We start from the raw sequence: 17,313 nt of genomic DNA, 5'->3' as shown, positions 1-17,313 counted from the left end.
AGTAAGTACCTGAACAAGAGCATTAATCCTTGGATAAACGTCCTGAAGTTGTTGTGGCGCGTTATGGACGCGCTAGGGATTTCCGCGATATTTCCAAACACCTGGAAATTGTTTATGAGAACTGCAAGTCTATAGCGTACTAGAAAAATTACAACCAAATTAAATTAAAATGTTTATTACAACAGTCACACAAAAATGATAATTAAATAATATTCTAGTGGAAAATGACATCGATTTAAAGAATTCACAACACATTCAGTTTTCAATTTAAACTTGAAAAATATTAAACCTCAAATTAGGAACCAACAGTTTTCAGTGTTCATTTCTGTGTCTGTAAGCGATTTTATGATAACTTTACCTAAAGCAACGTTTCTAAAATAGGGCACAAAGATTTAACGAAAACATAAAAGAAATCTTCTCATGAAACTTTTATTGTTTGCATCACTAAAAAATGGATCCCGAAAAAAATATTCTAGAAAACTATAAAAATAAAAAAAGTTTTACAAGAACGACCCTTGTTTAATCTATTTCATTTCTGAATGAAAAAAATTTTATTCTTTTGTTTTCGAAATATAAAAACTTTATTTGTATTTCTAAATGGCATGTATTCCACCGATTTAAAATTATTACAAATAATAAATAAAAATGATTCTTGTCGATAAACATTGACATAAAAAGCAGCAAAATATATTCAAAATTACAATTGTTTCATTAAAAGATTAGTAGAAGATGAAAGCACTTGGAGGATTACTTTTTGTTGAGTCGTTTTGCATCTATTATTCCATCACAAATTTTTAAAAAATGATGAAGTGCATGTTTTTTTTAATCAAAAAAAAACTTTGAACAAGTCGATTTTATTTTTCTAATGAATTCTCTGTTTTTATGTTATTCCAAAGTTTATTCTAAAGTTGGTTTTGAAGTATATAATAACGTTATTATTTTTTTATTTTTTTTTAATAATTTTTATTCTTTATTTTCCTGGTCAGCAAATACAGAGTGAGTCTGCTAAAAGTAACTTTAACTATATCTGAAAAACTAATTGTCGCACTAAATTCAGCGTTTCGTATTAAATACTTTAAATGTTTTTCACTATGTTTTTAGGTCTTTCCCTCCTTATAATTAAAATTATTTAATTAAAAATATTAATATACAATTATTCAAAATTTTTGATTTCTAGTATTATTCTAAAACAAGAATAATATATAAGCCTCAAATTTATTTTTATAAAATTTTTTGCTAGCACCAGAACTATGTTTATTTAATTTTTAATTTTTACTTAATTAACTTTTTTGGAGCTAGCGACATTTTTTATATTTTATTTTCATGTTATATATCACACAAAAAGTAACAATAGTTTGTTAATAGTTAATAGCAATTGATTTATTATAATATACAGCGTGCTCAAAAACTGGCGCACCAACTCAATGGTGTGTGGTAGAGAATTGCCTACATATAAAGGTAAAAATAGTAAAAAAATTCTTTGTATTAAAGTTATTGATAAATGACGGATTTTAGATAAATGATATGTGGCAACGTTGTCTAACAGTCATGATCGCAATAGAATTTGAGCAACAATAAAAATAAATCATTTTTGAAACGGTTTCCTAGGAAATAATTCCCAGTGTTGGCACATCTACACATTGTGATTTTTTGGATAAATTTTAATTTTTAAATCAAAAAAACTGTTAAAGTCTGAAAGTAAATTTAAAAATAATTATTCATTGTTTTGTTACAGAACGATTACCTGGTATGAAACATAGAAACATAAAAAAATAATGAAAGCTAAAGAAGTTAACACAATAAGTTTGTAGCTCCAGATTTTTTAAAATATGACTTTAGGAATTTTTTCATCATTTTTCCCGTAATCTGCACTTGCTTCTCAATAACGTACCACTGAGTTGGTGCGCCAGTTTTTAAGCACCCTGTAGAAGATTTTAAAAAAATGTACAGGCTTAGAGAAAGCTACTAAGGGCCGGTTTCTAAAAAGCCTTGTTCAAATTTAATTCATTGATAAAAGTTAGCAACGCGAATAGACCAATCAAACTTGTTCAATTTAATCACGTGACCAGTTAATAACGCATTTAATTGTAGATTAACTGACGCTTCTATAAACTGACCCTAAATAGTTAATAGCAAACGCTGAATTCTGTGCGATTATTAGTTTATAAAATATTAAGCGAAAATATAGTTTTAGTAGACTCAGCCTGTATAAAAATTGAATATTTAATCATAAAGTTACAATAAAATCAAACAATAGAATGTTTTATTTTACAAAAGGCCAGATAACTATAATGTCTATGAAAACATTTAAAATAAAACCTTCAAAAAATATAATAACGAAACACCCTCTTATAAATAAGATAACACAAAAACAGGAAGATCCAGCGTTTATGTGTAACGCTTTTATTATAGTTTGTATTTTTTAGAAACGTAAATAAACGTATTACCAGAAACAGAAAACAAAAATGTTGCTTATTTTTGACATTAATTTAAAATTTATGACGTCGTTGGTTTGTGGTTTTGGTTTACATTCTTTTATCTTTGCAGTTCGTATAAAAAAATAAACAATGAATTACTAACAATAAAATAAAAACTAAAAGTAAAACATGGAAAATACTGAAAGAATAGAGACCGCTGACTAAAGTCAGTTTTTAACAAAAACGAAACTGTCAAATGCCTTAGATAACTAGTTTATGCGTGGCTTTTAATATGTAGTTTCGGTTTTTGATCTATTTTGCGAATTTTTTTTACACAGACTATATGTTTGATTTAATTTTTTTACATTTTTTTTGTATTTACTAGAAAGATAAATGAGTGTATTATCAAAAACAGAAAACAAAATTTTGGTTATTTTTGACATTATTTTAAAATTTAGAAAGTTGTTCGTTTTTGATTATGATTTGTGACGCCATATTTAATTTTTTTAATGATAACCATCTTTTACCGTTTTTGATATCTTTATCTTAGCGTTCGTAAAAGACAGTTATAAAAAAAATTAAAAAATAAAAGAGAAAATACTAACATTAAAATTAAATCTAAAAGTAAAAGAAAACAGTGAAAGAAAGAGTTGACTAAAGTCCGTTTTTAACGAAAACGAAAATGTTGAACAATTTTAAACATCTAATTTATTCGTGGTAAATAAAATCAAATGAGTTAGATGTTTCGGTTTTTGATGAATGTTGCAAAAAATATAAATACATTCAAAAAATTTACATAAATTAAATGTTTTATTTATTTTTTTTTACCACTAAAAAATAAAAGTGTATTGTCAAAAACAGAATACAATAAAAATGTTGGTCCTTTTTGACATTTCATATTTAATTTTCTTAATGATAACCATCTTCTACTGTTTTTGATGGTGCATTTCTTTATCTCTGCGGTTCGTATAAAACAATTCTAAAATCAAAATCAAAAAATAAAAGAGAAAATACTGACATTAAAATTAAATCTAAAAGTAAAAGAAAGAAAATACTAAAAGAATGAGTTGACTAAAGTCCGCTTTTAACGAAAACGAAAATGTTTAACAGTCTTAAATATCTAATTTAATCTAATTTCGCAAAATCAAAATTAAAATAAAAGGAAAAAATAAAAATAATTATAAAGAAATGGTCTAGCTGTTTCAGTGTTTTTTTACTGTTGTAAACATATTTGACCATTAAGAATTTTTTTTTCTGAGAAACATTCAACAATAATTATTTCTTGTGACACAATTTATTTCACGAATGCGTTCTTGTTCTTAAGATTAAGCGCCTGAATGCAATCAAAGAGATTAATGAATACAGAAGACCTTCTTTTCTTTGGGAGCAAAAGTTTATAAGTATAAACAATCAAAATAATTTCTATTATGTGAACTAAAAAAAACAGAGCTTTTCATAAAATGGAGATAGTTCACTTATTCAAATTTAGTTTTTGTTAAACTGTTTATTACGTAATTAATACAACAAAGCAATGATAATATAGTTCATGAACAATGAACTAGTATGTAACAGGAAAATATTTACTCAGTTCAATCTTTTCCTTTAAAGAATTTAGAGCAAAAACTCTGATTTTTCTCAGAATTAATTTTTTTCAAGCGCTTTTAAACGGCTTCAGCAGTATGTACGTTTTTAGTTGTCTCATAGTTAAATTTATCTCAACCTCTTCGTCTGTTTCTCTTCTAAGCTCCTTATAATTTCATATCTCTCAATTATTGTCAGAACTTTTCGTTTTGTAAATATATTTATGACGATAAATGGAGTAAAATGAATACTAATTATCACTAATCGCCAAATTTGTTCTCAACACATTGAAGGAATAAATGTATGCGAATACAAGTTTTAAATAGCAAAAAAATCAAAAAAACACAGAAAAAAGACCCATGTGTAATTTTTTCGTGGTTCATTCAAACGTAGTTACAAATTTGTATATCCAATAGTTTCTTGGTATGCCATTCTATTTCTTTATTTAAAGTAATTTTTTGTAAAATGTCCAACCATAAACATAACAACTTGTTTAGACCTTTTACAAAATTAAGTAAAAACGTTTTTCAAACATTCAGTTAATCGACAAAATTGTGAAGCCAAGAAAAAAAAAAGCAATTTGGTTATAGAAATAAGAACAATATGTATTATTACTGTTGCTCTTGGAATTCTCTTGATATTAGCACTTTCTGCTTGTGGAAACAAGACCTTTTCAGAAAAACTATCAAAAATTATCTGAGAACGACGATGTCCTAAAATTGATTTAATAATTTTCCTAACTTCCTGCTTTCTTGCAGTGGAAAGAGAAATACCCAATGAACTAGATAAATTACATATTAGAAAAAAATGTGCCTAGAGTAAAGTAAGGTGAATTTATTGAGGAAATTATGTAAATATCAGGTATGTAAATACTCAACAGCTGATGTACCTGCACACAATTTAAAATTATTTTTATAATAAATACATAGTTTTATTTTTGTGTAAATATAATATTTCAAAATATTAAAAAAAAACAGTTGCTTTCATTTATTTAACATAGTAATTTTTAACTTCTGTTTTAATCAGGGGCGGCACACGGACGCCAAATTGACTTGGGTCGGCTCTGACAATTACTACACTTTTTTAATTTATATTATAAATACTGTTTTTGTTCTAATTGTTGCAAAATCTAATTGGTTTAATTCAAAAATTGCGTATTTGTACCTGCATTCCGATAATAGCGTAGATGAAGAACAGCATTGCGATGAGAAGACAGACGTAGGGAAGAGCTTTAAAACTCTGAACGAAAGTCCAGAGAAGAATACGTATGGTATAGCCTTGGCGTAAAAGCTTGATCAATCTGGCAGCACGAAACAATCTCAAAAATCCGACATTGATAAAGTTTTCCTAAAAAATCCAACATTTGCTAAAACACATTGTTGAAAAACTAACAAACGATGATTTTAACAACTGGATTAGACTACTTTAGGACTACTGGCTCTAAAACAATTCTAGTTTAACTATTTTACTCTACGGAAAATGTAATGTAATGTATTAGTATGTAGTCTGTTTGTGTAATCTATGGTGTGTGACTTAATACTTACCAAGCAGAAACTATAGCTTCTCAAATAAATCTAATGATACCCTAAACTACAATTTAGTTCTAACGCATGCACTTAATAGTAAAAATGCTCATGCTAAATCTGGAAATTGTGATACTTATTCCCTATTCAGAGATTTTAATAAGCTTTCTTTCGGGTTTGGTTAGGAAGAGAAGAGTTTAATCACATGTAAGACACTTAACAACTTATTAAAATCTGCAAATATATACCTGAATCCATTTAACGATGCTATCAAAGGTACCTAATTTTGCTCCGGATTTTCGAGACTACAAAAAGGAATAGGTTAAGCAAAATCTAGCAATAAACGTACTTCTATGTTAAAACTAACCTTCGTTATAAAACAAGGATTCGAAACAAAGCAGCACGATTTTATGAAAACCAATCGCACTGCTTTGCCACAAGCCACAAAGCACAAAAATAACCAGTCATTGATACCTATTGTCACTTTAGTCTAAACCTATGTAACGAAGTTATGATTATTCTAAACATTTAACTATCGGTCACTTTGTCACATTTTACGGGACATTGGGACTAACAACGTACCCTTTCTTTCGCAAGGTTCGCTGCTCTTTCCTTGAATTGAACACAAAAACACAATTTAGTAAAAATCGTAACGAAAATTTCAATATTGTGCAAACATTCAATGCATAGTGCTGGAGAAACCAAAATGTACCTTGCACGCAGATTGACGAAAATTTCTGTGTAATTTGTGTTGTGGTTATATTTGTTTGTAAGATATGTTAGATTTTGAATAAATTTTTGGAAGCTTACCCCAAACTCGACCACCATCGCGTCCACGATGCTCCCGATCACGGTGATGAAGTCGAAGGTGTTCCAAGGGTCTTTGAAGAAGTTCTAGCAAAACAAAGTCAAGTCAAATATGGTGTGTTTCATTTTCTTGTAAATTAAAACCATGTTGTTACAAATTATGCTTGTGTTTACTCGTTCAGATTGTTCGAGAATTGTTCGGTATCAGTCGCTAATTCACTGAAAAAAATGGAAGTGGAGGATGGAGAAGAGGGAAACTGAATGTGGTTGAAGCAGAAGTAGTGTAGGAAACAGTGCCTTAATTATTATTAATCACAAATCAATATCAAATGTTTTTTCAGTAAGCCAATCATCGACTTTACTAAAATTTTTGAAAAATCGATGAAAGCAATATTTTTGTCAAAGTGGGTGTTTTAATGTGAAAAACAAAATGTGAATAAAAAATTCCAAGTCTATTCATATTTATATTATTAAGCGCTGAAATTATAACTACAAACAGTTTCCTAAAACCGGTTGACTTTCCAAACAAAACTGAGATTCCTATTATTTTATGCTATTTTTCTTTAAAAAATTATCAAGTGATGCTTTATTTTTTAATGTTTTGAGTAAAAGTGGCTGAAAAAGACTGTAAATATGTAATTTTCTGAAATAGCATGGGTTCCTACATCCAAATATTTTTTTTGTTCTAATTGGTTTTTCACATTTACTTAAAAAATCATTTTCAAAGTAGATTCAGGTTTTGCATTATAATACAATTCTTCTGAAATCTATAATTTTCTCAACGTTGCTGAGGTCCATAAGTTCAAATAAATATATTTCAATTTAATTTAAAAAAATATATAAAATAACGTTTTTAAGTGTCTAAATTAAAACAGCAAATAATGCAATTTTCTGAAATAGCTTAGGTTCCTACGTTCAAATATTTTTTTTGCTCAGACTAGCTTTTCACATTTATTTAAGAAAACATTTTCAAAATAAATTCAGATTTTGCATTACAATAGAATTTTTTTTTAATCGACAACCATCTCGACAATGCTGAGGTCCCTACGTTCAAATAAATATATATCTATTTAATCTCCAAAAATTATCAGATAATGCTTTATTTTTTAACGTTTTTAGTAAAAGTGTCGAAACTAAGACTGCAGATATATTATTTCTTAAAATAGCTGGGGTTCTTACGTTCAAACAAATTTTGTTCGCTCTAATTGGCTTTTCACATTTATTTAAAAAATCATTTAAATATAAATTCATATTTTGCATAACAATTAAACTCTTCTGAAATCGATGTCATTCTCAACATTGCTGGAGTCCCTACGTTCAAATAAATATATTTCTGTTTAATCTTCAAAAAATTATCAAATATTGGTTTAGTTTTTAACGCTCTAAGTAAAAATGTCTAAGTTAAGACTACTATATCTAATTTTCTTGAAAATCTGAGGTTCTTAATTTCAAATATCTTTTATGAATTTTCACATTTATTTAAGAAATAATTTAAAAAATAAATTTATGTTTTGCATAAATCCATAACTTTTTCAACATTGCTGAGGTCCCTACATTCAAATAAATATATTTTTGTCATTTGACGCGATTTTCATGGTTTAATAGGCATTTTAAAGCGCACTCAACATCATCAAGTGCAATGTCATAATAGTCATTATTTGACGGAACATTTTACAAAAATCTTTAGGTTAGCATGAAGCAAATTTGGAAGCGTATTTTTTCGAATTTCACAGATTTCAGGAGGCGTTCATACAAGATTTCCTCCATTGTCATCCAAACTCTTGTTTTTTGGCAAAACTTTGATAAAACAAAAATTTTAAACCAATTTTTCACTTTCAAAATGAGATATTAAAAATTGTCACAAAAATTCCTAAATCGACTAAAATAAAAAAAATATTTAAAAACTACAGAAAGAGAACAAACTACAAAAAATAGTATAAAAAACTCGTTTCATTAAAGCTTAGTAGCGTTAGCCACCCATTTTTGAAACTGAATTCGTACTTTAAGGCTGGTCTTATCAAAATTGTTTTTTAATTTACTATTTTCGCTAATCTCCAAAAAATTTAATTCTCAAAAAATTTTCAGATAATGCTTTATTTTTTAACGATTTGTGTGAAAGTGTCTAAACAAAGAGTGCAGATATGTAATTTCTTAAAATAGTTGGGGTTCCTACGTTTAAACAAATTGTGTTCGTCTTAATTAACTTTTCACATTTGTTTGGGAAATCATTTTAAAATTACATTTATGTTTGACATAACAATTCAACTTTTTTGAAATCGATAACCTTCTCAAGATTGCTGAGGTCCATACGTTCAAATAAATATATTTCTATTTAATGCTTTATTTTTTATTTGTCTTAATTGGCTTTTCCCATTTATTTGAAAAAATTAATTTCAAATTCATGTTTTGCATAACAATTCAACTCTTCTGAAATCTATAACCTTCTCAACATTGCTAAGGACTATAAGTTCAAATAAATATATTTCTATTTAATTTTAAAAAAATTACCAATGACGTTTTAATAAAAGTGTCTAAATCAAAACTGCAAATATGCAATTTTCTGAAATAGCTTGAGTTCTTACGTTTAAATATTTTTTTTTCTCTAAATCGATTTCTCAACATTGCTGAGATTCAAATAAATATATTTCTATTTAATTTTTAAAAAATTACCAATAGGGTTTTTAGTAAGAGTGTCTAAATTAAAACCGCAAATATGCAATTTTCTGAAATATCTTGGCTTCTTATGTTCAAATATTTTTTTACTCTGATTGGCTTTTTACATTTATTTGAGGAATAGTTTTCCAAATAAACTCATGTTTTGCATAACAATTCAACTCTTCTGAAATTGATAACCTTCTCAACTTTGCTGAGGTCCCTACGCTCAAATAAATATATTTCTATTTAATCTTCAAACCATTATAAAATAATGTTTGATTTTTTTAACATTTTGAGTGAAAGTGTCTAAAGTAAGACTGCAAAAATGTAATTTCTTAAAATAACAGGGGTTCCTACGTTCAAATATTCTTATGTTTTAATTGGCTTTTCACATTTATTAGAGAAATCATTTTCAAAATAAATTTTGCATTACAATACAACTCCTTTAAAATTCATAATATTTCTATCCATGATGCAAAAATGTATTATTTTTTGTCAATTTTTCAATAATTATGAACCATTTTATTTAAAATTTACATACTAGACAATTTTCTAGGTAAGATTTTCTAATTTTTAACCGTTTTGTTATTTCCTATTTACAGTCGTGATTGTTCTCAAAAGCGTTTTGTCATTTTTATGTAAAGTATTTTCAATTAAACATGTAGGATTGACACGGAATTTTTTATTCACTTTTCTTTGGTCATTCATTTTTTGAAATTTTTTTCTACTTTATTTTTAAATCGATGTAGTGAATTTAAACGCAAACTTTAAATGCAGTAAATGTGTTACTAACTAATCTCTTCGCCACTGTGAAATAATACAATAACTTCTGCACTTTCATTATTTCATTTCATTAGCAAAAAATTAAAAGAAGCTTTCAAACTAGAATGGCCAAGCATGAATGTTAAAAAAATTGAAATAATTTGCAACAACATGAAATGGTAGTTAACTGAACTAAGCAGTTATCTAATAAATGATAATCTCTACTGTTTGTTTTTGTTGAAACTGGGAGAGTGGGAGGTCTAGTCTACATTTCTAAAATAAATCCTAGAACTTGTCTTAATTTATACCTGTGGATTATTTACTCTATGAGGGCAATTGGGAGCGGTTAAGTGTGAGGTGAGTAAAACTAATAAAATTTATTAAGTTTCTGGAAAAGGAGATGGGATGAGATAATTTCGCCCATGCGTCTAAAGCAAATATTACTGGTCTGATTTCTCGTCTAAGGGAACCAGTGGTTCAAACTACTTGCTTCTAACTACTGGCCAAAAAACTAACTACTTGGGTCAAAGGTGCGATGAAAGTTCTAAAAACTACTCAAAAATGATGTCGTGCCAGTTTTGAGAGCGAGAAATACCTAAAAAAGTGTAACGATATGTTGAAAAAGAGTAAGATTACCTTGATGCCGAAAGCGATGAGCTTGAGAACAGTCTCACAAAGGAAGAGGAAGGTAAATAGAATATTCATTGCTGCCAGGATGTCGGACAACAAGGGCGGTGACTCGTGGTACTACAACAACTTACAAAATGTAGCGACTACTCTACAAGCGAACGCCTACCTGTTATTACAGTACAGGTTAAAAGTCGGCAGAGCCAGTCATTTATTTCGGCGAGAAAAACAACCAAAAATACATTAAAAACGCCCTTCTTCTTCGTTCTTTCTTGTCGTGTAGTGTGTATCTGTGACCATCATGCATTTGCAGCTACTTTACAAACATGCACACACAAAACAGCAAGCACAGTGAACGTGTCGGCATCAGGAGGACAAGGACTGGGATCAGGACGTCTTTGTCTCTTGTTTAAACGAGTTTTTTAACGCGGATTCAATGTCTCTCAAAATGAAATAAAGAGCTGTCTTAACACTTTTCGACAGCCTATAGTCTACATGGTCTTACCCGAACGCCGAAGGCTAGGATCTTGAGGAAGCACTCCACTGTGAACATGCCCGTAAAGCCCCAGTTGAGGTACTTAAGCGTTTTCGTGTAGATTTCGCTTTGCTTGTCAAACTGTTAAAACACACACAACACGTGGCCAGAGTCTCCAGTATATTGTTCTACATCTATTTATTTGCAGTTATTTAGGAAGCTTTAGCTTAGAATTCGATTCTTTTCATCGTAAAACTTCCTAACTAAGATTTAAGGAAAACTACTAATTTTCGTAAATCATAACAAAAGTCCGAATTGATTTTTACCAAGCAGTGTATGGAAACGGTCTCTCAAATTTATCAAATTTTGATTCAATTTTTACCTTCAAAATAATATTTTAAACAAGTAACGTCACTAGTGAGCGTAACTGTGTTACTAGTGAAATAAAGTTGATAGTTGTAATAATTCGGAAACATCAAAAGTGATTATTGGAAAATAACATATTTCCACTCAGATTTGATAACGATTATACAAATACATTTATATACAAAATTGCCTTTTTGTTAATACACTAGCACATTTAGGCCGGTTTTTCAGTTCCTAGTTAAGTTTTGAATCAGATAACTATTGACTAAACTTAAAACTTGAAATTCAATTTGTTTTTGTGTGACAGGTTTAAAAACCTTTGTGGTTTATTTAAGGTTCCTACGCTCAAATATTTTTTTTTGCACAAATTCCCTTTTCATATTTTTTTGAACGACATTATTTTCAAAATATATTTACTTTGCATAACATTTCAACTCATTTGACACTTTTTCGGGTGCCTAAACTATGTATACAGGGTGTTCTAACGAGTTGGTAAAGTCCATTATTTACCTTTAAATATTAGAAAAAAAAAAGATTTTTTCTAAGTCGTAGAAATTAACCCCCTGTCTCACCTAAAATTATTTTCGAATATACGGAGTGTTTCGAAAATAAGTTACAATAAAAAATTATGATTTTTTTAAATAGAGGGTGTTTTGTTTTAAAAACATAAGTTTTTATTGGATGTAGCTTTTAATTTGATGATTTTGATCTTAACTTTTTTCAGACATTTTTACTTAGTTTTTGAAATATTTTAAATTTTTTAACAAAAGCACGTTCTTTTTAAAAATGTATTGCTTCTAAACTAAGATATCTAGAAAAGTGGGACTGTCACCACTTTATAAAAGAAACTTAAATCGGTACCAATTGATTAACGCATTGCAGTTAGAAACGAAAAAAAATTATCAAATTTGTTAAAAGCTGAACAACTTACAAATGTTAAATGGAACCCTATATTTTGTTTTTACTTCTCAAAAATTCTTAAATTGACTATGTAAATACCTAGTTTCAAATGCCTTAAGGTAATAATTAAAAAATAATTTTTTTAATTCAGATTTTTCAAGAGCATTGCTGTTACCATAGTAAACTATACCATAACCGTCATTTGTTGGAGTTACAAAAATTTAAAAATTTGCCATAATAATTAACATTTTAATTATTTCCCTGTACAGAATGACGAATGGCCTAAAACTAACATGCAAGTTAGTAATAATCTAAAATTTTACTTTTTGACTACTGAAACGTTAGTTAATAATTTTTAATTATTTCTTTAATGCTCAAAGTTAATTATCTTGAGTAATCAATAACAGACACTTAACTGATATTGTTTTTAGACAGACAGTTTAGAAGTCTTTCAGATGCAAAAATCAAAAATAAGATGTTCTATTTAAAAATTTTAAGTTATTCAACTTTTAACAAACCTCTTAATTTTTTATTTTCTTGAAAGTAAGCTAAAATATATCCTTAAGGTTTGAACATTCTTCTTTAAAGTCGTAAAAATCCAATTCTTTTAGAAATCTTAGTTCTTGAGTTATAATGTTTAAAAAGAGCGTGTGTTTGTTAGAAAAATTAAAATATTTCAAAAACTAAGCAAAAACGACCAAAAAAGTTTAGTTCTAAATCACAAGTTTTAAAAGCTACATCAAAAAATTGAAAAAATATAGTGTTCCATAAGTTTGTATTTTAACTCATTTTAAAAACAGCCTGTATATTTGAAAATAATTTTAGGTAAGGCAGAAGATTAGTATCTACGGGTGTGAATTTTTTTTTCTAACATTTAAAGATGAAACTTGCTGGGACAGCCTGTATAACTGCAAATTTTCTCCTGAAATCGATGACACTCTCAACATAGATCAAGTCTCAACGTTCAAATAAATATCTTTCTTTGATACAAAGCATTTTCGTTTCTTTATTTTAGCCTAAAACGCCTAAATTATGATTGCAGATTCTCTCCTAAACACAATAAACAACATTGAGGATCAAATTTCAGATAAATATCTTTTGCTTTGTTGCATATTATTTTTCAAAATGTATGCATGTTTTGCATAAAACTTTAATTCATTTGCCCTAAAATACATAGATTATGACTACAAATCCTCTTTTAAGATAAGTTAATTTTGTAAATAGCCAATGTCCCTGCGCTCAGATAAATATTTTTCACTCTTTTGACTTTTCATATAATTTTTCAGTACAGTGTCTAAATTATGACTACAAATACTACTCCTTCCTACTCGTAAAATCGGTCCATTCCCTTCAAAGCATAGTAGCTAAGATTCTAACTTTCAAATAAAATATTTTTACTCTATTTTCTTTAGTACAGTAAATCCTCTCAACAACGGACACCAGTGAAAAATCTTAAGTTGTGAAGAAGTAAACAATTTTAAATAAATAATTTTAAACATCGTTTAATAAACTGCCCACCAAACAATTTAAAATAGCAAAAAAAATATAGTGCTTTACAAAAAAAAGTTTAAATATGTTTTGTACAGCTTTAGGTGTATCTAAATTTTTAAATTTTTTGACCATGTTGGTATCACTAAGATTCGTAACAGTTTAAACATTTTCTTAATAAACATTCTATTCTTAGGTATATTTTATCTAAAAATCATTTCAAAATTAAATTTGAATTATTAAAAAAGCAATTAAACAGATTTTTTACTTACAGTTTTTAATTTTTGTTTGGTTGTTTTTAGAAATCGTGTTTTTTTGTATTAATTTTTTAAATGATACATAATTTCAGCTATTTTTAACAGGTATACAGAGGGTCCGTTTAGAGAAGTTTTTTTACAATATTTTCCAATGCTTTTATTACGTTTCTACAAAAATGTTCGTTGTAAAGAGGTGTTCGTTATTCGGTCCATTATGAAAAGTTTTACTGTATATGTTTTTAAGAGCCGCTTTTACAATTATTTACCCCAGGAATAAATTATACCTCAATATCGAAAGTTTATTCAAAGATTGTGAAACATTTTTGGGATATATTGGAGTTTTGCATAAAACTTTTTTGTTCTCACTACATAGCTGAGATCCCTACATACAAATATATATTTTTCGCTATGTTTGGTTTTTTATTTCTTTTTAAATTGTTTTTTAGGATGTATTAATGCTTTACCTACAAATTCAACTCAATTTTTTTTCATTCTGGTGGCCTCTTTACATTCCTTTAAAATAAATAATTTTTTGGCATTGACATACTTTTGTATTAGACAAAAATTCAAGTCAGTTGAGGTTCCTTTGCTAAAATAAATATTATTAACGCTGTTTAGTTGGACCCCGTTTGTATCAACTTATGAAAGTAAGTAAAGTAAGTATTTTATATGGTCCTAAACTCTAATATCATTGCCAAAAGTAGTTTTGTTTTGTTTTGTTTTGGGACCACAAGGTGTTATTAACCAAAAAATGAACTGAACTACGAAAAGTTAACAATGAACTGAAAAACCGAGTGTTGGTCTTCGCATTAGCAACAAAATGGAATATACTCGTACACTTCTCATATACAGAACATGTGAGCATCTGTATATGTGAAAAGTGTGACATTAAACACCACGTCAAATATTTACAGAGCTGACATCAAGTGGTTCGGGATACACCAAGTGTTTGAAATAACACTTAACATGAAGGAAGTGTTATTTTGCTGAGTCTAAACACCACATCGAACGACTATGTGACGGGAAAAGGTATAAAAGTGGATTACACTCTATGAGAATAAACTACAAGGATTCGTGTTGTACAAGTGCACTGCAGCCAGAGCAATGCAAGACAATCCTTGAATTCGTCATATTCTAGGATAAATACAGCCGAGACCCCAAATACATTCACAATAGTGCCACCGAATCGTTATCACTGAGATTTCAACATTTACACACAAATCATGCTTAGGTGTATGAGAAATTCTGGACATGATCAACACAACTTGCACTTGATGAGTTTCACTAAATTTAAGCGCAAACCTAACTGATAACTTTTGATCGACTTGATGTTGGTCCGAAGCAAGTAGCAGTCACAGAACATGCCAGAATGTAGTTAGCACGACACTAAGGATACTCTCCAAACTAGAATAGCCAATTGGTCAAGAGAACATCGAACTATTTGCTAAACAGTTATTCGGTCGAGCTAATTTCGATTTTTGTACTTAGTAGCGTGTCTTTGGTTCTGTAAGCGGATCGAGAATGAAGTTCTCATGAACACAATGATGTGTGCAAATTGCATAAAATCTTTGTGTGTTGCTGTTGTTGTTTTCTTTTCTAAACCTACACTGCCGACTTTTGTCACGTTTTCATTTCAAAAGCGCGCAAATGAAATTTATGACGACTGTTTTGTCATAAGTTTCATCCAGGTTTTTGGTGTAGTTTGCGTTTTGTGTCAATACATACCTTCATCATGAGCAACAACGTGTTAAAAACAATCAGCATCATAATAAAATATTCAAAAGGAGTGGATACCACAATCCTCCAGATCTTGTACTTAAAGCTGTTCCGTTTGTTGGGCATGTAGCGCTCCAAAGGACGCGCTTGTATCGTGAAATCTATGCAAGATTTCTGAAAAAAATGTTAACAAGTGGAAGTGGGATTAAATTTTTACTCACTTGATTTTTGTCGATTTCACCACTTTGTAATTCTGCTTCACCCTGTTCTTGAAATGTTATAATGATCAAGGCTACGAATATATTTACAAAGAAGAACGGAAACACTACAAAATATACAATGTAGAAAATGGACATCTCTATTCGAAAATTTTGGATAGGGCCTTGATCCTCATATGTGGCAGACATCGAATGTTGAAGAACCCTTAAAGCAATCACAACAATTACATTTATACTCATGCTTTATGTTAACTCCATCAAAACATAAATTCAAATATATTTTTTTAATTTATTAAAATGATTGTGTTATTAAGCAAGTTTCCTAGAAATTTACTGATTTTTTGCATATTTTATAGGCCCCTTTAATTTTAAAACAAAAAATTTATTGCTGTATTTTCAAAATAAATTTATGTTTTGTATAACAATTCAACTTTTCTAAATTGCTGAAGTCCCTACGTTCATACAGGGTGCTCAAAAACTGGCGCACCAACTGAGTGGTACGTTGTTGAAAAGCATGTGTAGATCACGGGAAAAATCTTGAAAAAATTCGTAAAGTAATATTTTAAAAAATCTGCAGCTACAAACTTATTTTGTTAACTTCTTCAGTATTGATTATTTTTTAATGTTCTTATGTTTTGCACTAAGTAATCATTTCCTAACACAAAAATGAATAACTATTTTTGAATTTCCCATCAGACTTAGCAGTTTTTTTAATTTAAAAAAATTAAAATTTATCAAAAAAATCACAGTTTGTAGATGTACCAACGCTGGGAATTATTTCCTAGGAAACCGTTTCAAAAATAATTTATTTTTATTGTTGATCAAATTCTATTGCAATCAAGGCTGTTAGACAACGTTGCCACATATCATTTATTTAAAATTCGTTATTTACCAATAACTTTAATGCAAAGAATTTTTTTACTATTTCGACCTTTACATGTAAGTAATTCTTTACCACACTCCATTGAGTTGGTGCGCCGGTTTTTGAGCACCCGGTATAAATATATTTTTGTTTATTGTTCAAAAAATTATCAAATAATTCGTTAGTTTTTAACGTTTTAAATAAAAATGTCAAAATTAAGGCTGCTATATGTAATTTTCTGAAATCGTTTGGGTTCCTGCCTTCAAATATTTTTTTTGCTCTGATTGGATTTTCACATTTATTTTAAAAATAATTGTCAAACGAAATTCACGTTGTGCATAACAATTTATCTCTTCTGAAATTGATCACCTTTTCAACGTTGCAGAGGTCCCTACGTTCAAATAAATATATTTTTATTTATCTCCAAAAATTATTAAATTAATAATGCTTTAATTTTTTAACGATTTGAGTAAAAGTGTCTGAACTAAGACTGCAGATATGTAATTTATTAAAATGGCTGGGGTTCCTACGTTCAAACAAATTTTGTTCATCTTAATTGGCTTTTCACATTTATTTGAAAAATTATTTTCAAAATAAATTCATGTTTTGCAAAAAGTTTATCTCTTGTGAAATCAACAATGTTGAGGTCTCTACGTTCA

General features: G+C 28.6%; 1 protein-coding gene across 26 annotated transcripts in view; it reads right to left on the bottom strand.

Annotated features, from left to right (window-relative positions):
- Window positions 1-17,313, bottom strand: part of LOC100306946 (cacophony A) — a 157,966-nt gene that overhangs the window by 28,273 nt on the left and 112,380 nt on the right. For 12 of the 26 annotated variants that reach the window (XM_064357699.1, XM_064357687.1, XM_064357686.1 and 9 more), the window contains 8 exons: window positions 15,796-15,997; window positions 15,584-15,748; window positions 10,382-10,492; window positions 6,332-6,415; window positions 6,104-6,133; window positions 5,770-5,826; window positions 5,163-5,345; window positions 10-101 (listed from right to left, as the gene is read on the bottom strand). In XM_064357699.1, coding sequence (XP_064213769.1) covers window positions 10-101; window positions 5,163-5,345; window positions 5,770-5,826; window positions 6,104-6,133; window positions 6,332-6,415; window positions 10,382-10,492; window positions 15,584-15,748; window positions 15,796-15,997 — 924 coding nt within the window. 26 annotated transcript variants of the gene reach the window in all.

This window comes from Tribolium castaneum, chromosome 7 (genome assembly GCF_031307605.1).
Source record: "Tribolium castaneum strain GA2 chromosome 7, icTriCast1.1, whole genome shotgun sequence".
Classification (NCBI taxonomy): domain Eukaryota; kingdom Metazoa; phylum Arthropoda; class Insecta; order Coleoptera; family Tenebrionidae; genus Tribolium; species Tribolium castaneum.
Note: the sequence above shows the minus strand (reverse complement) of the source record. Positions and strands in the feature narration are given on the sequence as shown.